At 32.0% G+C, this 25,967-nt stretch overlaps 1 protein-coding gene and 1 long non-coding RNA gene across 3 annotated transcripts in view; one reads left to right on the top strand and one right to left on the bottom strand.

The window, feature by feature from the left end:
- LOC134721346 (importin-4-like) overlaps window positions 1-25,967 on the bottom strand; it is a 338,068-nt gene that overhangs the window by 29,439 nt on the left and 282,662 nt on the right. For both annotated transcript variants that reach the window (XM_063584285.1, XM_063584286.1), the window contains exons 22-26: window positions 24,496-24,659; window positions 21,812-22,005; window positions 14,095-14,265; window positions 5,885-6,093; window positions 1,608-1,740 (exon numbers count right to left, since the gene is read on the bottom strand). In XM_063584285.1, the coding sequence (XP_063440355.1) occupies window positions 1,608-1,740; window positions 5,885-6,093; window positions 14,095-14,265; window positions 21,812-22,005; window positions 24,496-24,659 (871 nt within the window). The remainder of the gene's footprint in view (window positions 1-1,607; window positions 1,741-5,884; window positions 6,094-14,094; window positions 14,266-21,811; window positions 22,006-24,495; window positions 24,660-25,967) is intronic.
- Window positions 12,163-25,884, top strand: LOC134721347 (uncharacterized). Its single transcript, XR_010107840.1, has 2 exons — window positions 12,163-12,282; window positions 25,171-25,884. It is a non-coding gene; the product is annotated as an uncharacterized LOC134721347 (long non-coding RNA).

Consider the following 25,967-nt stretch of genomic DNA (forward strand, 5'->3'; position numbering starts at 1 on the left):
CCGTTGTACAAATGCCCCGAAATGTTTCGTTGCCTATTAAACCGTGTCATTTCTGTATTTTATCGTGTCTCTCCGTAAGAATCCGTATCACACTAGTCGCCAAATCATCCCTTTCTACATAACCCATGGTAGATTCGTCAAAACCCGTAGTCATACAGTTGTGCATCCGTATCAAACTATGAACAAAGCATTTCCGGGATCATATGTGAGATAACCAGAGTGGAACTTGCGAGGTGATCCTTGAATATGTGACCTACACATAAGATCGGCAAGATATTCGCATTCAACATAGTCATCAAACTTGGAAGTGTTTTGTGAGAGAGCATTTTCTACATAGCGGAAAGTGAAGTTAAAAATTAATGCTGAATTCATTGAACTTTTCCGATAAAGCTCCAATAAGAAATCAGCCTCATGTGAATAAAGGAATAAGTCGGGAAGAAGACTACTACAACTTGTCCGGAACCATTTCAACAGGAATGCTAATAGTTTGTTGAAAAAACAAATTAATCAAAAATGAATCATCTGGATAATGTCAGTTTTAGGGAATTTTTTTGTTCGAGTCCAGAGATAATTTTTTAAAAAGTACGATAAATCAACTTAAATCTGCGAAGGGTACAGTGAAAAGTTGTAACACCAGTGCAAGAAGAAAGAGATGTAGATTGTGTGTTCTTTCAAAGATTTTGAGGATATTTTTACACCTCGAGTAGGTCTTTATAATAATTTTGAATCCCGATTTATTTTATTGCTGATAAGTTTCGTGAAGCACGTTGAATCCAGCAATAAACGGTTTGTAAGGACACGTAGACAATTGAGATCCAATACATTGAAATCGTTAGTTGAAATCTTAGTTGAAATTCCAAAAGGAACATATAACAGACCCATTTCCTTTTGGTAAATATCGTTGTAGTAAATGTAGTGGCTTATTATAAACGTATTCCTTTATCGAGCAGCTTATGTAATAAGATTTACCCAAACACTTGGGGCTTGGGGCTTTATCGGCAGGTAAAACATTATATCGGTTATAGAGGTAGAGCACGAGTTTATCAACATTTATGTCTTCCTGATGACATTCTGTTGAGACGTTTTCAAGAAGTTCAGGATTTATAAACTGATATAAGAAATGTTTTGGTAATTACTATAAATACAATCAGATTTAAAATCCTGAATATGAATCAATGCAAATTTGGTTGAATTCTGTTTAGCTGTTTTAAAGAAGTACTGCATATTTACAAATAGGGAAAAAGAAACAGGAATAGCAATATGTCAACCGACATTGTCGATCGGGTGACATAATAATAATACAGAAAAAGAAACAGAGGAAAAGCGATATGTCACCCGACATTGTCGATCGGGTGACATAATAAGAAAAAAAGAAACGAACAATAACAATATGTCACCCCAACTCCGTTGAGGGTGCCATAAAAAAGAAACGTAGAATAACAATATGTCACCCCAACTCCGTTGAGTGTGCCAACTCCATTGAGGATGCCATAATAAGAACTGAGCAAAAGCAATAATTTCCAAACTTTGTTTGGGAGACTTAATTAGTAAACAGGATCCACTGTCAGTATATCTAATATTTTAAGAAAATATTCTTTCATACATACCTGTTCAAGTGGTAGAGCTGACTTATGTGTTGATATCATTCTACATGTCGCTGCACATACATTATCTATCACTCTTGGGTTGCCTTCTTTATTCAATATTGCAAATAAGGTTTTTAAAACTTGTGTATAATGTCTGAACTTTGTAAGGAACATTTTAATGCAATTTTGATGTACATAATGTAACATTTTTGTTTTCACTGGCTAAAATTACCATCAAATCCGAAGTTCACATGTAATTAAGGAGGGACCTGGAATTTAGATTTAGTTGGATCAACAAATGTTCGATAACTACAATATAATCAAAAATCAAACAATAAATAAAAATAAAACAATATCTACCAAAATCGCCGTTTTGTCCATATTTGAATCGCAGAAGTAAAGGAATAACCGTCAGTTTGTAAGTTTTCATTTGTATTGTATTACGCCACGTTTAGGCACTATGACGTCTATGTGCATACATATTTCAAGTTTAGCGGAATTTTTGTTGCCACCTTCAATTTTGGTCCAAAAATAACAGCAAAAAGTTATCATACATATTCTTAAATGTGTCCAAAATAGACTAACGTACAGAATATTCAGAATATAAAAACAAATTTTACATTAAACGAGCTACCATGACGACAAACCTTGACAAAATTTGCATATTTTGTAAAATGTCTTGATTTTTCTTGGTTTCAATCATATTTTAACTATATTTTAAATTGGAAAATTATGTGCACACCCGAGAAACTACTTCATATCTGTTGAGATTTTGTCAAATGCTATAATAAAGCTTCGCTTAAATTATTAAGATGTTTCTTGGCTGCTCACGATGCTTCCACAATGGATATAAGGATGGAACATGCGTAAATTCTGTATTTTCATCGTTTATGTGAAAACGGTACATATAATGACGTTGTTGTGACGTCATTAGAAAAAAAGTGATTTGCTTTTTATTGATATCGTTTACCCTACAGTATGCATTTTGAAACATTATGTGCCTATTAAAAATAGTTGTCAAGCTTCTTCTTTTCTTGGACCGAAAATATGGTTTAATGCGAATCAATATCTTTAAGCATGATGAAAAAAAGTGTGTAAAACACTCTTAACATTAGATTAATAGTTCTCTACAATGAGGAACATTGGTCAATTATTCCACTTTAATGATAACACATAGGCAGTGCTGTAGACACAGCATCTCTTATCTATAACCTATATATTTAGAATAACAGTGTGTTGATAACTCGTTAACAAATTATAATAATAAGTTTTTATTCACTAAAATGCCTTTTTGTTGTTACCTGCGTGTTCTAATAGAGGTGAAATGTGTTTTCATATTAAAAAGGAAAGTTAAAAAATGACATGGGTAATTGCAGTAAAACGAAATACAAAGGAAAAAACCCCACAAAGAATGGACACCTAATAAAAGAAGTGTAGTTTTCTATATTTTTTTTATGAGCGATAAAACAGCAATAACAATTTATGAAGCGAATGAAAAGTCCAAAACAATTGTGAATAAGTATGATCTGTTTGTTTGAAATATTTTTTCAAGAAAAAAGGTTAAAACATCTTTCATTTCAGCAACCCATTTTTAATTTCTTCGAATTGATATTAATCAAATAAACATGTACAATAATAAATTACATACTTGGTTCCTAGATCAAAACATTTGTCGTTGTAGATGAAAATAATAATGATGTTTTTTGGCTCAACATTTACTTCATTATAGTGATGAGATTGATTTATTGTCTCTAATATGAAGGTTCTACTTCAAGAATTACAAACTTAACATTGGCAATTCATTGATCCATGAAATTGAAAAAACGGCTGGATGAACCATGCAAGAGAGGCACAAATACCTTACATCATATAAAGTGATTTTATCGCTTATACATAGTACATGAGAAACAGATCATTTCGCAAAATTATAACATTGACCAGTAAAACATGAAATTGAGGATAATTTCATACTAACACTGTCAGACAGACATGTTACCATTAAATTCATTCAAAATACACATATTGTTGACCTTTTTAGTTTCTAACAAACTAACAAAACCAAGAAAAAGAAGCTTTAACCAATGCACCATGAGAATTAGGTGAAGGCCATTTGAACCTAGCCAAATGATATGTACACCTAAAAATCATTCCATGCATGAAAGTTGGCATATTGTTTATTGTATATAAGATATGCATTTTACCACAGAAACTTAATCTTGATCACTAATAAATTCAATGAGGTCTGTGTGAGAGTATCTCTGTCTTATAAACATCTAGACCTTACAAAGAATCCATTTAACAAAAACAGTTATATTATTCATAATAAATAAACTTATCATAAATATAAGAATGCGTTACCTTTTGAGTTATTTTTTTAAGCAGTCACTTAACAATGAAGATAAATCAAGGAACATGTACATATGACAGACAGAAGGATGAATGTATTAGGTATCTGCTAACAAAGTACGAAACAACCAGGTCTAATACATTGGATGTATTTGAAAGCACTACGAGTCAAGGCACATTTTCAATATTTTTAAGTGCATACAATACTGCACAAAAAAGAAATTACCTCTTGACCTTAATTACATGCAGCTTTCAAACCAAATTTGAACTGGTTTCTTAAAGTTTATTTCGAAATAAAGAATTTCACAATCCTTTTTTTTTACAGTTGTACAGGTTGTTTGTTCGCTAAAGTAAGATGGTATATCACTCTAAAGTACTGCGATGACCAAAAGGGTAAGATTAGAGGGATTCAAATGTTAAAGTACATCGAGGTTAATAAATAGTCTTTATGCAAAAGATAGTATGCTAAGGAATAATATATGTCATAGGCTTTATAATTTACCGGTAGGCTTAAGTAACTTTTTCTAAATTTAGAAGCCCGACCACGTTATGCATGTAACAATTGCTAAAAAGGTAATTTATGTTTTGAAAAATACTATATGTCCTGTAAAAAGACTTTAACAATTTGGAGCGTATTGAATATTTGGATAATTGATGTAGATTGCCGTTTACGCTAATGTGAACACCTCTCTTACAGTCGTCATTGAAAATTACAATAACAAAATTCGTTTATTGTCGGAATATTCCACATTTAGTTGTATAAGCTTTTATTTAAATGCGAGAAAAAGGCAATGTTCGCCGAGCTTTCTCCTTTTTCGTAGCAAGTACAAATGCATGTTTTATTTTCCTACAATGTACAGCACGCACTAATGTTTTAGCCGACAATTTATAATTCATTCATGAAAACATGTATCTCTATTTTTCCGATGTTACTTTTCATTAAAATCGACAGCATTTTCACGAGGATCGCAAAGTAAACTGCCACATAAACAACAATTCAAATGTATCTGCTCGCACCAAAAAGAAGCAGGATAAGTATCTATCATCTTCGCTAGCCAAGGGTTACGATCCACTCCCGCTCTCTTCACCCTTGGCGGATTGAGATAAAATTTCGGAGACACAAGGTATGGATTTTTATTGGTTGCAGTCAAAACTCGCTGCATCCAATCAAAATGCGCCTGTAACATGATCACGTGTAAATGTAGAAAGTGTTTGTAAACAATTGCCACGTGTTTTTTGTGCAACAAGCCTTTACATCCCTAAACATACGACTATATTTAGTGAACACTTGAATGTTTTTAATCAACAAATGGAAGTTCCTGTGTATGTTACATGCACAAATGCATGAATGTTGACGTATGCTTTTATTTCCGGCTTTACCAAGTGTGTAGCATCTAGACGCTACCGTGTTTTTACCTCCAAGCTGAAGAGTTCAAGTGCTACCATTGGTCAAGACTAATGTATTCGGAATTGGCGTGGTTTTTATCTTCCGATAGATGGCGCAACATTGTTATCACAAATGTTGGCTCAATCCGCCAAGGGTGAAGAGAGCGGGAGTGGATCGTAACCCTTGGCTAGCGAAGATGAGTATCTATATACTGTTTTGTATTTATTTTAGTGTGAAATCGTACTTAAGCGTTTCCATTGCACTTAAAAGTCCTACATATATATTTCGGAACATAACTTTTTATAGAAAATATTAAATCATGGAATAGTTTTAAAACTTTTAAAAGGCTGTTCACAGTGTACTAAATGAGTAAAACATTCCGACAGTTATAAAAATCTTAAATTTTAAGATGCTTTAAAATTAATTAATCTTAAAACAAGTATGAAGAATACGTCATGTTGTACTGATGAACATTAATCAAACGTTTTTTGACCAATAGGCATTAAGAAAACTTTACCTTTAATTATGTCAATTATGGTGATAAAAAGTTTGCCTGAAAGGATACGAAAATAACTTATCTCCACTATTTGCCATAAGCACACCAAGGGCAAATATGGAATTACTGCGAACCTCCTCGTCTTCATCTCTAATCATCTTCATAAACAGAGGATAAAGTGGATCTACAAAGTGTACTGAGACCTGCCCACAGGCTAACAATGTTTCAGCTAATGTACCTACAGCGAATGACTTTTCTGACACAGAACTTGTTTCTTTCTGTAATATAAAACCAAAACATTATCATTGATAACATGTTGCTAATAATATTTAGTTTTAAAAGGCACAATACCAACATAAAGTGCAATAGAAATTAACAAGGTTTAGTTAGGAGTATTTTTTGTGATCATGATTGATTGATTGGTACAAACCTGATAATGATGTTATTTTGTTTAATATCAGCCAGATATATACTCAGTTGAAGTTGTTTAAGCTCGATATATAAGATCAGGATCAGACATTTACAGGACAGGAGATACATTTAAAACTAAATTGTGCGTGACCGCAAGACAAAATATAAAAAAGAAGATGTGGTATGATTGCCAATGAGACAACTATCCACAAAAGACTAAATTGACACAAACATTAACAACTATAGGTCACCGTACTTTGTGGTATTCCAATATCCAAAATCTTAATGCATGGTTAGATTTATCATATCAAAGAACACCAAGAATTCAATTTTTGATAAAATCAAATAAAGTTCAATTTTGGAACCTTTAGACCTCAATGTGAACCAATTTCAAAACCGTTTCTAAATATTAAAAATCTAAATACATGGTTAAATTCAGCATATTGAAGAACCCCATATATTTAATTTTTGTTGAAATCAAACAAAGTTTAATTTTGGACCCCGATTTGGACCAACTTGAAAACTGGGCCCATAATAAAAAAAATAAGTACATATAAAATAGAAGATGTGGTATAATTGCCAATGAGACAACTATCCACAAAAGACCAAAATGACACAAACATAAACCACTGTACGGCGTTCAACAATGAGCAAAGCCCATACCGCATAGTCAGCTATAAAAGACCCGATAAGACAATGTAAAACAATTCAAGCGAGAACACTAACGGCCTTATTTATGTAAAAAAAAAAAGAACAAAAAACAAATATATAACACATGAACAAACGACAACCACTGACATACAGGCTCCTGACTTGGGACAGGCACATACATAAATAATGTGGCGGGGTTTAACATGTTAGCGGGATCCCAACCCTCCCTCTAACCTAGGACAGTGGTATACCAGTACAACATAAGAACGAACTAAACAAATCAGTTGAAAAAGGCTTAACTCATCAGATAGACAAAAAAAATTACAAGTGGACGTGGCCGGGTACTTAAACATCCCGACAAAAAAGACACAATGAACAGATCTGAGAGTACTCGCAGTTATCTGACAGCTAGTTCAAAGCCACTAACAATTTATTAAAAAATCATGCCTCTAAGACTAAACACTTAATCCATACACATCCAACATACATACAATGGAATTGGTGTAAAGACGTCATAAACAGCCAGAGAAAAACATGACCTTGTGCAATGCCAAGTTACCGGTGTCGACATATTGAAGATCCATGAAAATGTATATGTATATAACTTACTAGTAATATTTAGTTATCTTTTATTCTACTGATAACAAAATCAATATTTATACCAATACAAACAATATTCAATGATCTTATTACAGTGTTGAATAGGTAACCTTTTAGAATAAGTTTATTTAAAGGAACAACAATTTTACATGGATCATTTCTAAATTTCTATATTTAGATTCAGCATATCAAAGAACCCCAAGAATTCATTTTTTGTTGAAATCAAACTAAGTTTAATTTTGGACCCTTTGGACCTTAATGTAGACCAATTTGAAAACGGGACCAAAAATAAAGAATCTAAATACTGTGAAAGTACTTTTATTCGTGGGGTACCAATTTTCGTGGTTTTCGTGGATGACTTGATCCACGAATTTAAGTGTCCAACGAAATAAAACAACCATTGTCCTATTCAAGGCATGCAAAGATCCCCATGAAGGTTTGGCTACTGATATGATCTAGAGAATATATTGACTAACCTCGAATCTGAGAATATTTTAATAGCAGTCACAGAACTACAACTGCATGCAGTATTATACCAATGCAATCTTTGATAACCTAAACTGTACAACTTTTGATCTTTTATTTTTCATAAAAAAAAGTCATTTCGATAAAAGTCGGATTTCCGGTATTGATATGCAAGTATGATAAAGTGTTCATTTTATATCCTCATAGTTCTCATACATTTGGGAAATAATAATTCCATGCTTGGCTTTATTTTGATAAGAATTATTTGACAATTAAAGATACGCTTACAGCATTTGTTTATGATACTGATTTCTTCAGGTGACATGTTTATGACCTAATTAACACCTTTGATGGTTTTTAATCTGTTGATCACTTTATCCTGGGTAAATTAGTGTTGTCACTACGATTTACAGGATCAATGTTTACTTTGCAATTTCCTTCAATTCTGACAACTTGTAACCTTCGTTTCTAAAGCCTTTTTTTTTAAGAAAACTAAAATCCACGAATTTAAAAACCCACGAACATCTAAATATTGCTCAAACCACGAAAATTGATACCCACGAATTAAAGTACTTTCACAGTACACGGTTAGATTCGGCATATCAAAGAACCCCAAATATTCATTTTTTTATGAAATCAAACAAAGTTTAGTTTTGGACCCTTTTGGCCCCTAATTCGTTGTGACCAAAACTCCCTAAACATCCCAACTTTCCTTTTATGGTCATGAACCTTGTGTTTCAATATCATAGATTTCTATTTACTTATACTAATGTTATGGTGCGAAAACCAAGAAAAATGCTTATTTTGGCCCTTTTTGGCCCCTACTTCCTAAACTGTTGGGACCTCAACTCCCAAAATCTATCCCAACCTTGCTTTTGTGGTCATAGACCTTATGTTAAAATTACATTGATTTCTAATTACTTATACTAAAGTTATTGTGCGAAATCAAGACTAATAATTATTTTGGCCCTTTTTTGGTCCCTTATTCCTAAACCGTTGGAACCAAAACTCCCAAAATCAATCCAAACCTTCCTTTTGTAGTCATAAACCTGGTGTCAAAATTTCATAGTTTTCTATTGCCTTAAACTTAAGTTAGAGTTCGAAAACTAAAAGTATTCGGACGACGCAGACGAAGACGACGACCACGACGCAGACGACGACGCCAACGTGATACCAATATACGACAAAAAAAAATAATCAATTTTTGCGGTCGTTTAAAAATTAACTATGATGGACAATAACTACTATAGGAATCAATTGACTATTTTGGTTTTTGTCCATCTTACTTTGCTGAACAATTTTGCTTTTTACAGTTTGTCTGTATCTATTAAAATATTCACGTAAATAACCAAAAACCGTAAAATTTCAATAAAATTAACAATTCTTACACAGCAACCTATCAACAGGTTGTCTGATGTATCTGACAAATTCAGACAGATAGGACTTAACCTGAATAACATATTTGACCTCATGTCAGACTTGCTTTAAATGCTTTAGTTTCAGAGATAATGCTAAAAACTGCATTTGACCCCTTTGTTCTATTTTAAGCTAAGACAGCAATCTTGGACATGGGTTTGGGCCGGGGTGGGGGTCATCAGATACATTTTTTTAAAAAATAGATACCTTTAAGGAGACGTGACACAATTTTTAATTTTTTTTTAAAAATTAATTAATAAATATTGGTAAAAAAACATATTGTAATAATTTTTTCTTGTCAAAACCTCATTAACAGCCTTTTTATGGACAAATAATCCAGCGAGTGTTGTAATCTTTGATTTTTAATGAGATACCGGTCACGTGATCGTGATGACGTCAGTGGATACAAGCTGGGAAAATGCCTCAAGAAAGACAAAGTCGATCATATTTCTGCATAATTAAACAATGGACGGTGTTGACAGCAGTTTTCAAGGCAACTCTCAAACTTTATATATTCGACCGTATCAGTTTGAGCGGTTACTTGAAATTAATCAAGTAAAAGATATAAATTCGTCATCCGACATTGACGATCTTTCAAGCAATGCCGATATAATATATCAATACTATATCAAAATTAATTTCACAAAATAAAGATACATTCCTTAAAAATGTTTGAGTTAAACAGGTAATTGAAATGCATTTAATAAGACAAAAAGACAGGTCATAAAGAATGTAGGACAGAAAGTCACAGGACAAAAAGTCACAGCCAAAAAGTCACGAACAAAAAGTCACAATTTATTTTCGAAATTATTTTTCTTATAACACGAAAAAAATAATTTACAAATTTACAAAGTTCTTGATCTATTATATATGAAGTAACTTTGTTACGAAAAATTATTCAATAGATATCAATAATCAAATAATTGTTATAAAAAAAACATGTCAAAGTGGCTTGGTATCTATAAATGGCTTCATTGTGGCATCAATTATATCCTTTGCATGATTAAAATTAAAAAAAAAATCATTAATCAAGCTTCATGAAAAATTTCCTAAACTAGCAAATGAATAAATATAATAAAATAAAATATTTCAAAATCATTCTCTTATAATTTAAAAACAATTCTCAACAACCGTGATAAATAACCTATCACCTCACCAAGTATGCTGGGTGTAAAACATGAGTTACTAAAGCTGCCCCCAATAAATGTGAAATAGGTAATATTTAAAGAAGTTTTAAAATAGTCAAATATATCCATATGTCTTTTCCTCCTCCATAATTAATCCCATTGAAAATGTTCTATGAGTACTGACTTATTTTTTGTGATATTTTTTCTGTGTGGTATATCTTCAGTCTATGAATTGTTTTGTATTTTGTGACGACTTGAATTGGTTTCAGGACTATCTACACGACAGAAAACAGAGAGCAGTAATGCATAACAGAAAGAATTAAAAAACGATAGGCCATTATATAAAATTGAAACGTTTCATTTGTACAGCCCAATGAATTTGAATATCATCTTAACGCAATTGATATGTTCCACTTCATTCTTAAACAATGATCATTTTAGAGCTAAGATTATAAATGATCCTTCTTGTTATTGTGGATCAGATATTGAGGATGTCTACCATTACTTCTTTGTTTGTCCAAAATACACATCATGTAGAAAAACCTTATTCAATAATCTTAACTGGCTATCTGAAAACATTGTTTTAGATACAAAACTATTAATTTGCGGACACATTGAACTTTGGAATGAACAAAATATTCATATTTTCAAACATGTTTAAAATTTTATAAAATGGTCTAACAGATTTCTAATGCCTTGATAGAGCGTTACTGTTACTGGCACAGAACATCATCGACATCATCGTCATCATCAGTACACACGTTACTGTCAGAGAATCATATAACTTTTTAAACTTTCTTTATCTCTTTTTTATGTATGTAAGCTAGTATTATTCTATAAACTGTTTGCCTAATATGCATGTCCATTATATCATACTATTATTGTAATTTTATATTGTATAATGGAGAAGACTTCATAAGTATGATTTACTTGTGTCTAATCCGATTTACTTTAATTCAGCAAATAAAATATGTTTTAACTAACTCAGTCTATACTTATACATTATCTACTACTCACAGGTCTGTATCAATTGGATTTATTTAAGTTAAAACTATGTTATTCAGCTTCATGTCTTATGCAATATAAAGACTTGCATACATTCACTAGCCAAAATATTTGTTTCTAATTCAAGTCATCTTTTGCATATAATTTTTCACCAGAATAACCTTGCATCAATGGTCTGTCATTTTAAAAGCATCACTTTGCATCTCTTCACAATATTATTTTTTATTAAGAAAAAAAAGATTTTTAATAAATAAATACAATAATAAGGGCAAATACTAATAACTTATTGCAATACACCTTTCATACCTGCCTAATTTTTATTAGAAAACTAAAAAAGAAATTTATGTACCAAGTACAGGTTATGTATTAGTTATGAGGACTGACAGTCTTCTTTTTTTTATTATTTTTTTACATAAGAAGCATTTCTCCTTAATTCTCTATTCATTTTGCTTATTTAATTATTATAATTATACTCCATTCTTTACAAAGTAAATTCACAAGCCAATTATTTTCTATCCACCCCCTTTTTTAAGCTGCACTGTCAGTCCTTTTTCTCTATTCTGTAAAACCCCATATCCGACAGTTAGGTATTGACTATTGTTCATTCAAACAGGTTGAACAGATATGCATTACGTAACTTATATCTGTAACAATTGCCAACCTCACCTGTGCACCAAGTAGGTGATCATGGATGTACACAGATTCGACGCATGTTACGCAATAGTGCGTATTTCCGATGTCGTACATATCACCAGCCAAGGGGCATGACACCTGTAGCTTTCAACTTCAAAGGTAAACCCAGCATTGCAGAGAACGTGTGCCGCATACCTGTAACTTCTGATCGATGTTGATGACTTTTAACTTATTATGACCAATTTCAGTGTACACAAATTTACACGTAAACAAGTAGTGAGGTACATGCAGGAGGTACACAATACCAAATTTAAACATTGAGATATATTTGGCTATACAATTATACACAAATATGACTAAACTTTTAAAATAAAAATATTATTAAAAAGGGAGGCAAAAAATATTTGCGAAGAAAAAATAAATTCCTCAGCCTTTCTCCGCTTCCCATAAGCTCCCTGCGTAGGTATAGGTGGCCTGGGCTCAGCTGTTGTTGGTTGTGTCAATGGAATGTCAGGTACTGAATTTGGACGGAGGTTTGGCTTCATGGTAGGACATCCATCGAGATTCTTCATATCTTCTGGGTCACAATCGTAACAATCTTTTGTAAAGTGGGCGGAACAAAGTCTATGACTAGTACTTGGTAGGAAGTCCTATCTCTTCCTAGGACTAGTCTGCGGGTTACTCGTAAAATGGAAAAAAAAATAATCAAACTGTCCTCATGATTATTGTTGCATCAACTGGCAGCACACAGAACCATTTTTAATCACTGTCATGTTTTTTTTGGAAGATATTAGAAATTGAAATTGCGCTAATTATGCCTATACACCCTTCAGTCAAATATGATTGATGTAACCACTAACGTCACGCTGAGTGACTACCGGGATTGAAATATGCATAATTAGTAGGTCGACAGATCGATACATTTAAATTCATAATTTATTCATTTAAATGATGATTATATTGCTTTCGATGTTTTTTTTGGGGGTAATTATGTATAAATAAATATTTATTTACCCAAAAAAAATCCAAAAAACATCATGTCACATCTCCTTTAAGGATGATTTAGGCCGAGTTTGTTTTACGGTTAACGGACATCAATGACGGGCGTAAATTGCTGAGAAAAGCTCACTTGGCTCTCTGGTCAAGGTGAGCTAAAAATAAAAACCCTGGCCACATGCACACCTTCAATAAATGTACAAACAGACATAGTGAAAACTTCTTAGAATTCAAACTGTATGAGGAGTTATGCGGAATAACAATATACCAATAATGGGACGGGACAGACGGATGGACGTACGGGCAGGAGTAAAACAATATGCAACAAAAACATATTTACATTTTGTTTTACTAAGGCTATTATCAAAATAAAAATTAAGTTGCACAACCCCTTTGTAAGAATTACTCTTAGACAGATTTCCTTTGCTTTTGCTGCTCTTAAAAAATAGGCTTTTTTCAAACATTTGGTCTGTGGAGTACTTGATGAACATTGTGTTCAGGGAATAATGATATCATACATTGTAAATAATTAATCTGGTTAAATAACCAGCTTTATTATATACTTAGTAGTAAAAACAGATAAATTGTATGTGCAATACAATCATTGGCAAGCGTGCTGTATCAGCCACCCGTGATGATATCGATATCAGCACGGTTGCAAAAGCTTTATCACACCTTTAATCTGTATAACGTCACGTCATCGATTGCTGTCACTGTTGTAAAGCCCTAATCTGTATGACATCTTGTCAATCCTATAATCTGTACGTCGTCATTTCAAACCTCCTTATCTGTATGACGTCATGTCACATAAAATACATCTACTTGAGATATATGTATATAATAAAGTGTATATGATATGGCTTTTTCAATATCACACACAATATAGCAGAGCTCTTGGGATTATATTGGTGTTTCGGGTTGATACGGATGCGATATTGAAAGAGCCATATAATATTCTCTATTTACTATACTTACTAATCTTTTCAATAAATCTACCAGAAAACTTCTAAAAAAAGGCAAGAATATATCTCCTCCTAATAGTTTAGCCATTACAGGAAGGACATCGCCTGCAGATTCAATCAACATTCCATCGAATTCTGCCTGTTGATCATCATCTTCTAAGGTATCTTCATCTTGGCAAGATAACTAGTGAAAAAAAACATTCAACATGTATCAATATCAAACCATGTCACACTTGTATTATCTGTTGAAGCACAAAATCTGGTTTCAAACTCTAATTTGGCATAAATCATACAGTACTTGCAACCTTAGGCGTTACTGCTGGACGTGAACGGTGAATGATCGGTGACGGAGGTTGGACTGATTGACTGATAGATGAAAGATCAGTGACTCATAGGATCCGTCAGATAAGTCAAATACTGTAAACCAACTTATTTTTGCAGATACTTTATTTCGCATTTTACACTATCTTGACCACTTCGCGGCTATTCAATTTCGCGATTTTCTGATTTATTTGAGGAAGTCTAATAAGGAAAGATCCAAGACTCACATATTCGAGACAATTTATATTCGCGTTATTTTTCTTCTCGCGAAAGTCGCGAAAATAAATCGCTCGCGAATATAAGTTGGTTTACAGTAAGAAAAATAACCTATGTGAGAGTTACTGTGGCAACGGTCAGCGATCGATCAATAAATGAATTTCATGCATTGATTGGAAGGAAACGTATTTTTCTAAAATTCTTATGTAAACCGAAATCGACAGTGTCTACAATCGATAAACGCGGACCTCTACGAAGACACCTTAATTTACAGGTTATTTGTAATAAAATTGGTAGCAATAAAAAAATAACTAGATGTGTCAAAGCGACACGAATGGCCCCGTGTCAAAAAGTTGAAAAATCTGCAATTTCAATAGCATTTGTGGACACAAACATGATGGTAGTCTTACAAAAAACATATAAAAAAATCAGCTCAAATCTGGAGGCGTATAGAACATGTCCGCATAACTGTCATTTTAAACAATTTTCAAAGTTGTAAACCCTTAATTTTAGAAAAAAGTAGCATAGCGGAACGAAACTTAAACTTGATCTGTAACTCATCATGGTTAGCTCACATACCAAAAATCAGCCAAATATCTGAAAGCATTTAGAAAAAAGGTCCGTATTTATAACTGTGATTTTCAACAATTTATCAAAGTCCAACGCTCGAAATTACAGCAAAAATTAGCCAAGCGGAAAGAAACTTTAACTTGATAATAATGGTAAAGATTCTTTTAATTTATCAGTTGGTAGTAAAAGTGAAAATACATTGTATATTGTATTAAACAATGATTTAAGTTGATTCAACTACTATTCTGGACAAAGAAAGATAACTCTAATTGAAAATGTCTTGCTATTGCACAATATTGTGCAATTAGATATTCTTGCTATTGCGCAATACTGTGCAATTGAAAATATTTGCTATTGCACAATACTGTGCAATTGAAGATTTCTTGCTGTTGAACAATACTATGCAATTGAAAATTTCTTGCTATTGTACAATACTGTACAATTGAAGATTTCTTGCTATTGCTGAATACTGTGCAATTGAAAATTTCTTGCTATTGCACAAAACCTAATATAATAATTTTGAATCCTGATTTGGACCAACTTGAAAACTGGGCCCATAAACAAAAATATAAGTACATGTTTAGATTCAGCATATCAAAGAAGCCAAAGAATTTAATTTTTGTTAAAATCAAACTTAGTTTAATTTTGGACCCTTTGTACCTTAATGTAGACCAATTTGAAAACGGGACCAAAAATTAAGAATCTACTTACACAGTTAGATTTGGCATATCAAATTATTAAAATTTTGATGAAATCAAACAAAGTTTTCACCAACGTTTAATTTTGGACCCCGATTTGGACCAACTTGAAAACTGGGTCAAAAATCAAAATCTAAGTACAATTTTTAGATTCAGCGTACCAAAGAACCCCAAGGATTCAATTTTTGTTAAAATCAAACTAATTTTAATTTTTGACCCTTTGGACCTTAATGTAGACCAATTTGAAAACGGGACCAAAAAATAAGAATCTACATACACAGTTAGATTCGGCATATCAGAGAACCCCAATTATTCATGAAATCAAACAAAGTTTAGTTTTGGACCCTTTGGGCCCCTTATTCCCAAACGGTTGGGACCAAACTCCCAAAATCAATCACAACCTTCATTTTATGGTCATAAACCTTGTGTTTAAATTTCATTGATTTCTATTCACTTATACTAAAGTTATTGTGCAAAAAAACAAGAATAACGCTTATTTGGGCCCTTTATTCCTAAACAGTTAGAACCAAAACTCCCAAAATCAATCCCAACTTGCCTTTTGTGGTCATAAACCTTGTGTCAACATTTCATAGATTTCTATTTACTTAAACTAAAGTTATAGTGCGAAAAACAAGAAAATGCTTATTTGGGCCCTTTTTGGCCCCTAATTCCTAAACTGTTGGAACCAAAACTTACAAAATCAATCTCAACCTTCCTTTTATAGTCATAAACCTTGTGTTTAAATTTCATAGATTTCTATTTCCTTAAACTAAAGTTATAGTGCGAAAACCAAAAGTATTCGGACGACGAGGACGCCGACGACGCCAACGTGATACCAATATACGACCAAAAAATTTAAATTTTTGCGGTTGTTTAAAAAGATATAAAAAATTATATGTGTTGCCTAAAATGCAAATTTTCTTCTCATACTGGAAAATATTATAACTTCAATTGCAATCAGTTGTTGTAAATGAATTTTCATATGTATTTTGTATAAAATGTGAATAATTCAAGAATAAATCTGCTTAAAGATTTGTTTTTGTTGAACAAGCATGCAATTATTTCTTCATTTTCATGGAATATGTTGACCGCCATTGGATTTTTCTACTTTTTTATTGATTTGAAATGGTTATCATTTTATTAATGTAAAAAGAAATATCAGAAAAATACAATGTAATGTTGTTTGCATTGTTTAAAATTATTCATATTTTTTTTTATTTATATATACTGTTCCCAGATATTTCTTATTAAAAAAAACAGCATGTTTTTGTAATTTTTTATTCTAAGGGATCGATTGTGACAGAACTAAATTCCCAGATTTTTTTTAATGAATTTTATGATGATAAGGATACAATAACTTAAAATACTGAAAATAATAAACTAAAATTTTCAATTTTTATCCTTTCATTTCGTTTCCCCGAGTATTTTTGGAAAATAATAAAATCAAAAGCTCGATATAGACACCGTTTAAGAATTTTTTGAAAATATATAACCTAAATAAAAACGAAAATGACCATTCTTTAATGATGATATTTTAATTTAGGGTTTTATCTGTACATTTCTTTTCATTTCAATTCATAAAATTTTGCTTAATAATTAATAACTAGAGGCTCTAAAGAGCCCTCACCTTGGTATATGTGAATTAAACAAAGGAAGCATATCTAGACAGTTCATGACAAAATTGTGTTTAGGTGATTGTGATGTGTTTGAACATCTTACTTTACTGAACATTCTTGCTGCTTACAATTATCTCTATCTATAATTAACTTGTCCGTGTAGTTTCAGTGGAAATGTTAGTAAAAATTTACAAGTTTTATGAAAATTGTTAAAAATTGATTATAAAGGACAACAATTTCTCAGGGGGTCAATTGACCATTTTGGTCATTTTGACTTATTTTTGAGTCTTAAATTGCTGTACATTATTGCTGTTTACAGTTCTATCTATAATAATATTCAAGATAATAACCCAAAACAGCAAAATTTCCTTTAATTACCAAATCAGGGGCAGCAACCCCAAAACGGGTTGTCCCATTCATCTTAAAATTTCAGGCCAGAAAGATCTTGACCAGATAAACAATTTTACCCCTTGTCAAGACTTGCTCTAAATGCTTTGGTTTTTGAGTAATAACCAAAAACTGCATTTAACCTCCATGTTCTATTTTTAGCCGTGTCAGCCATCTTGGTTGGTTGGCCGGGTCAAAAAACACAATTTTTAAACTACATACATCAATGATGATTATGGCCATTATTGCTGTTTACAGTTTATCTCCATCTATAATAATATTCAAGATAATGACCAAAAACAGTAAAATTTCCTTAAAATTACCATTTTAGGGGCAGCAACCCAACAATGCTTTGTCTGATTCATCTGAGTTAAAAGCCAAAAACTGTATTTTACCCCAATGTTCTATTTTTAGCCATGGCGGCCATCTTGGTTGGTTGTCCGGGTAAAAAAACACACATTTTAAACTTAATACATCAATAATGATTGTGGCCAAGTTTGGTTTAATTTGGCCTTATAGTTTCAGAGGAGAAGATTTTTGTATAAGATCATGGAGATTTACGAAAAATGGTTAAAAATGGACTATAAAGGGCAATAACTCCTAAAGGGGTTAATTGACCATTTTGGTCATGTTGACTTATTTGTAAATCTTACTTTGCTGAACATTATTGCTGTTTCCAGTTTATCACCATCTATAATAATATTCAAGATAATGACCAAAAACAGTAAAATTTCCTTAAAATTACCAATTTAGGGGCAGCAACCCAACAATGGGTTGTCTGATTCACCTGAAAAATTCAGGGCAGCTAGATCATGACCTGATAAACAATTTTACCCCCATGTCAGATTTGCTCTAAGTGCTTTGGTTTTTGAGTAATAAGCCAAAAACTGCATTTTACCTCTATGTTCTTTTTTTAGCCATGGCGGCCATCTTGGTTGGTTGGCCGGGTAAAAAAACACAAATTTTTAAACTAGATACACCAATAATGATGGTGGTCAAGTTTGGTTTAATTTGGCCCAGTGGTTTCAGAGGAGAATATTTTTGTAAACGATCATGGAGATTTACGAAAAATGGATAAAAATTGACTATAAAGGACAATAACTCCTAAAGGGGTCAACTGACCATTTTGGTCATTTGACTTTTTTGTAAATCTTACTTTGCTGAACATTATTGCTGTTTACAGTTTATCTCCATCTATAATAATATTCAAGATAATGACCAAAAACAGTAAAATTTCCTTAAAATTACCAATTTAGGGGCGGCAACCCAACAATGGGTTGTCTGATTCATCTGAAAATTTCAGGGCAGATAGATCTTGACCTGTTTAACAATTTGACTCATGTTAGATTTGCTCTCAGTGCTTTGGTTTTTGAGTAAAAAGCCAAAAACTGCATTCTACCCCAATGTTCTATTTTTAGCCATGGCGGCCATCTTGGTTGGTTGGCCGGGTAAAAAAAAACACAAATTTTAAACTAGATACATCAATGATGATTGTGGCCAAGTTTGGTTTAATTTGGCCCAACAGTTTCAGAGGAGAAGATTCTTGTAAAAATAACGACGACGGACGCAGGACGACGACGCCGGACGCCAAGTGATGGGAAGAGCTCACTTGGCCTTTTAGGCCTGGTGAGCTAAAATGGAATGGAATTTAATTAAAGACTAATTGAACCAAGAGATTGTTTCGAGACGACTTGTTGTCGCGCTTTGCGCCATAATAGTCCACCAGTTATTTATGACATGTAGATCAAAATTTAAAATAACTTATGGTTAAATTTTAGTACATTGTAGTTCAAATGTCAAAATAAGCGTTTTTATTAGAGGAAATTTTGGCTTAGTTTTTATTACCCCAACATCACAGTTTTAATCTTTTAAAATTGTTGCCTAGCTTAATCCCACAGATGGAAGGACATGAAAAGCCAAGACCCACCGATGCATATGTCGGGAATTGTATTGCCCGAAAACTGATTTTACAGTTGTAGGGATATGAAAAAGTAGGTTAAACGGTTATATCTTGATTGTTTTCAGTTTTTACAAATGCAAGTACACATGTATTTTGCAAATGTTTCCTTCTTTCTTTCAATTTCTAAATAGATATGTCATTGAACGGAAATTACACGCTAAACATTTCTAAATTTCTGGATAGAAATGAACATAAATTGCCATGCAGTACAAAATCCAGCTTGAGCAAACAACACTTTTTTGTCTCTTTTACTATTGTATATTTGTGTTGTAGTTTCTTTTAAAATTTTCCAAAATGCAACGGTACAATGATATGAATAACTTTTGACTTGTTATTTTTTTCTGCATGTGTATGGCAAAGTTTTGCAATACAGCACAAATTTTGTTATAAACCACCAGAAATAGTTTTTTAGCCAATTACCTTAGTTTATTAAAACTAAGGATATGTATACAATTATGGTACTAAACGAAATTAAAATGAAATTTACTAAAATATATAGTTCTTTCACTTTGTAAAAATGTAAAAATAGATCGTGGACGTAAAAATAGTTCTCTATTTAGAACGTAATAGGACATACCTGAGCAACACTGTAAAGCCAAAACAGACTAAGATTGAGAAATATACATGTTATTTAGAAAAGAACAGGATTCAGGAGAAGAAACATTAGTTATTTTATTAAAGCAGACAACACACAACACAGGCATGTGAGAGGGTTCCCAGATAATTTGAAAATGTTCATGTCGGACCTGATAAGGCGGTTTATGTGAAAGAACATTGGCAATTTTATTTAACTTTTCAGAAATAATATACTTGTTTTGTCCTATATGTATGCAACACCTTAGCCATAGTCCCGATTTAATCAGATTAAAACTGTATGGTTTACCCGAGAGTTTAACATTATATAAACAGTGCATGACTAAAATTTTTTTTTTTTTACAAATTTCATATAAAACCCCACTTTTTCAAAAAAGTATAGAAGGCATTTGATGTTGGATTTTCACAAATAGTGAGTTAAAAGAAGCAGAATCGTCTATAGTATACTAGTTAATTTGTCATAGTTTTGTCGTCTATTATTTTAGTTTTCTAATGCTATTAACATGTATAACAGATTTTTACATTTAAATTTCGTTGAAATACATTCTATACAATACTAACAAATGAAACTGTGAGGTACTGCTCATTGATGATTCCCCCGCCGCAAGTGAATAATATTTATAGTGTAAAAATATGCAAGTATTCGGTAAACAGGAAGTTATCGAGTGAAGAATCTGAAAACGCATCACACGGTATAGCTGACTTATATAAATCCTGAAACCAATTTTCAGAAATCCTTGTATTGTAGTTCCTGAGAAAAATGCGACGAAAAATATTCATGGGACTGACGGACTGACGGAAGGACAGACAGAGGTAAAACAGTATACCCCCTTTTTTTTTTAAAGCGGGGGTACAATCATTTCACTTTAAATTGAAAATGTTTTACAACAAAAATCTAACCAAATAAACAAATAAACTGTGACAATTCTTTTATTATTTTGGTACCAAGTACATTAAAACTCGATCAGAAATGTCCCTACAATAATTTAAAAAAAAACATTTTGTGTTGTAAGAAACAGACATGGATTTTTTTTATAACGTCAGTAACTACATGTATGAAAACGATGCAAAAATTTATCGTAACGTTACTCAGTTTGATGTCGAATTGCATAAGGTTGATATTTATCTGGCGCAGCTCATATATATGAAGTACCCCTACAAAATATAGGTAATAAAGATGACACAAAAATAGACAAAACACATCAAAACTCTAATGTAATATGCTAATCACTATATTCAATCTTATATCAAGTATCACATCATTATATCTTCAATGAGGGCTACCATAAGCAATAAAATCGCACTTATGTAACTACCGCACTTGATTATTTAGTAAGTGCTTTTGAACTAACAGAAAACCTTTCTAACCTTGTTTGTAAATGCTTCTTTCATCCTTGCAAGTATGGCACCAGTTGCACCTTGAACATCTAAAACAGGTCTTCCTATTTTTTCTAACATTTCATATAAAGTATCAATTGCAGTCATAACAACTGTTCTGTCTGTATCTTCTTGTACTATTTCTAAGATTCTTTTAACAACTGACTGCAACATATTTGTTAACACTGAAATGGAACCATAAATTATTTTCAACACAAAGAATATCAATATTTCCTTTCCTTCCTGTCTTCAGTTAAAAAAGATTATTGGCATTTAACAAAATTTTGAGTTCAACAAGTGTCCACAGAATGAAGTTTTTCTTTGTTACCTTTGCTGCTATGTAATCTGCTAAATTTTTTTGGGATACAACTAAATTTTCTTTGAAAATCTTTTTTTATGTTCTTCCTTAGTACCATAAAGATAAAACCATATATCATATTATTATTTCCTAATTTCCGTCACAGGCATGTGAACCAATGGTAAGATGCCGGACTTGTGTGACTGAAGGGTAGTGGGTTCGACTCCAGTCACCGCTAATAAAACTTGAGCAAGATACTTCCCTCGCTTGTTCAAGTCTTCTCAGCTGTTTTAAACTGAGTATGTGGTTCAGGGCAGTAATGTACATATTAAATTGTGTGTGTTGTTTGCTTCATAAAGAAGCCCTGATCATGGTTTGAAAGGTCCAATGACCACGGGTTACAATTTGTGTTAATGATTTATTGTAAATATCTATGACCATGTTCAAAAAATAATGCTAGTTAAAGTCCTCATTATTTGAATGTTATTGTCAAACTCCAAATGTTCCACTTTAAATAATAAAAGAAGAGCACACTATTCAGTATAAGGCTTTGTACAATGTTTGTGGTCATGGAAATTTACAATATACATTAAAAACTGCTGGAGAAAAAAAACCTGTTGACCTACCTACCTACCCTCCTGTGAAATCAAGGGTTGGGAGAGGGGAAACTAACATATTTTTAAATGGAGCCTAGTACTCAACTTAGATCTGTATTTAGTGGTGATAATCATTGTGTAAAAGTTTTATAACATTTGGGTGAGGCAACTTCTGTTATGAGAAAGAAAAACAACTGTGGGACGTACGGAGGGATGGGCGTACAGATAGACAAGGGAAAAACTGAATGCCCCCTCTGCATAAAAAGCAAGGAGAAGAGAATATAGAGTTATAATGGATTAGACAATGGTGCATCTATACAAAATATATTGTATTTCCAATACTTCTCTACGGGTCAGAGCTATTATTGCCAACAACAAGCTCATAAGAACTAACCGAAAACTTCAAAAAAATGCATTGCATGTTTCAAGTTTCAACGTCCCAAGTTTAAGCCAGTGATGGCCTTCTCCCATGCAAATGCTTTAAGTCAATTTGTTGATATGGATTAAATTGAAATTGGCCCTATTTCTGCTAGCTGTACATATTTATATTGGTTTACTTGTACAAAATAATAATGGTTTACTTTTATAAATTGTAACTTGGATGAAGATTTGTCTCATTGGAACTTATACCACATCTTCTTATATCTAATAATTGACTTATTTAGCCATATAAGTACGACAACCACTTGCAGGAGAAAAGATTTATAATTACTGACATATTTATCAGATATAGGTTAAAGAGTATGGTGCTTCTGGAATTGGTCGTGAGTTCAATTCTTAATGTTTTCGCTATATGGCTGAATTTCTAAACAGGCCATTTGAAACAACAGCAGGAAACAGTTCCTGGTCAAATGGAATTGTAATAAGTCATAATTTAACTCTTAACCGAACAGCAGTTAACAAAGTCAGAGAAAGTTCAAATCTAAGGAAACTACCATTAGCTTGGCTGTGAATATCAACAATAGTCTTGTGAATTATTATGGATCAGTACTTTTAAGTCCACTATTAAGAATGCCCCCGACTTGAGGGATTTCAAATTACACAACTGATTTGCTACACAGTGTGCATTGAATTCCTTCAAAATTGTTTATAATGAATTGTTTATCTGACAAGAACATTTTTGGCATGTGTTGCTATTTTTTGCAAATATCTGTTAGTCAAAATATTCTCCTCTTTTCAATATTGTATTCTAATTGGGTTATTAATCAAACTTTAAACTTAACTGTCCTACGATACCTTTGTAATACATACTAAGACATGGCGAAAATAAAGGCAACAGTTATACAGCTGTTCAATAGTCATAGATCAATAAAGAGAAAAAAAATCCGGGTTACAAACTCAAACCGAGGGAAACTATAAGAGGAAAACAAAGGAAAAACAGAAACACTGTACCGAACCAAAAACAAACGCTAACATACATTAAATTGGACGATATTATAAGAACTGCCATTGAACTTGATATTTGTAGAAAAATGTTTAGATTAATGCTAAAAAATGTAACTTAAAAATTAAATGAGGACTTTTGTCAGTCATACTATATCCTCTAGATATACACATCTTCTTCAATCCTTCTATCAATCACATTTCAAAAGAAATAGTCCATCAATTCTCTTGACATAAATACTACCTTTTCAAGGATATACAATGCATATAAAAGTTTATATTGGGCCACCTAATAATGCTAAAACTAAATGAAAAGGTCTGGCTTTAAGAGAAATGTGAATAGAGCCTTACCTTACATGCATAGAAGTAAAAAAACATGTTTACATATTCCTATTTACCCGTGTTTATTTCCTCAGATGCATTTTGCAAGGTTGCTTTGTGAACACATACACACATGTTGCCTACAGCTACTAAAGCTGCCTTCTTTACACCAGGTGTAGGGTAGTTGGCCATTTCCAGCACTACACCAAAACTTTGTTCTAGGTATGGAAAGAATATAGACCTGTAAATCAAATTCAATTATTTTACCAAACAAGTTAAAATTTGACAAAAGATGACTCTTCAATGTCCAGTGGCAATTTAAATACATAATAAGAATGAGCACATAGTATTGGTTTATCAATGTAAACACTTCTTTTGTTGAAGATTGCAAGGCTGAGTCAGAATCATGACAAGGTCGTCATCAAGTATCAGTCTGAATGAAAACAATTCACTTTACCTTAGACACAATATTCTGGATCCACCTTTTTAAACAGTATTTTTTATTATTGTATAGCAATATAATAATTCCCACAGAAAGTAACCGATAGTTAATGTGCAATAAATTCCAATATTGCACTAGTGCAATAAATCTTCAAAAATTCATGACGCCATCAATGTCAAAATCTAGTTTACTTGAATATATGTATATAATAGTAAAATTCATCTTATTTAATACAATTAATTTAAAACATTTTCAAGCAAAAAACTGATGTATAAATGTATAGATTGACTATTCCTTCATTTGTTTTCAGGTGACTGAGGTTAAAGAAAATCACACATGAAACTGTAACCAGTTTGGGAGACTCATACAACAGAACATTTCAATACCTATTAAGTTTTTTATGTATATGTTTGACTTTTGGTAATATTTTGGAAGTAACTTTAGTAATTGAGAGACCTCAATGTTGAAAATGACAATTTTGATAGAGGACAATTTTAAGAATATCAACTTAGTTGTTTATGAATCTTTATCTTTTAAAATATTACTGGGTGTCTGAAAGAATATTTCAAAATTTTCTGAAACTATTTAGATATTTATCATGTTTCATGTGTTTTATATATAGGCAAATATTTATTATTTATACATGTCATTTATGTTATGCAAGGGTTTATATGAATTTCTAAAAAGATGTATGGGTTTATATGAATTTCTAAAAAGATGTATATATATGTGTTGATAAAATAAGTTCCAAATTATTACAGAGTAACAGAAAATAGGATCAAATTATATTAAAACAAATCTGTTTTAAAATGGAATGAAAAGTCAAAAATTGTATTTTTTAAAATAATTGTGTTAACATTTTTGTGCTATTTAGAAATATGTACACAAAAAAAAACTTTAAGATAAGTATCAATGTAGTATGCCCTTGTTATTTTTTGTTTTGTGCAGTACATGCATTTGAATCTTGATCAAAATTTATGGATTGAATTACTAAACAGAATAAACTAATTGTTATGTTAACACTGTTGCTAAGTATTTGTCACATTTAATCAGGCCAAGTTATCCGTCTTATTAACAAAGGAGGTTTGATATGATTGCCAATTTCAA

Source organism: Mytilus trossulus, chromosome 6 (assembly GCF_036588685.1).
Source record: "Mytilus trossulus isolate FHL-02 chromosome 6, PNRI_Mtr1.1.1.hap1, whole genome shotgun sequence".
Lineage (NCBI taxonomy): Eukaryota > Metazoa > Mollusca > Bivalvia > Mytilida > Mytilidae > Mytilus > Mytilus trossulus.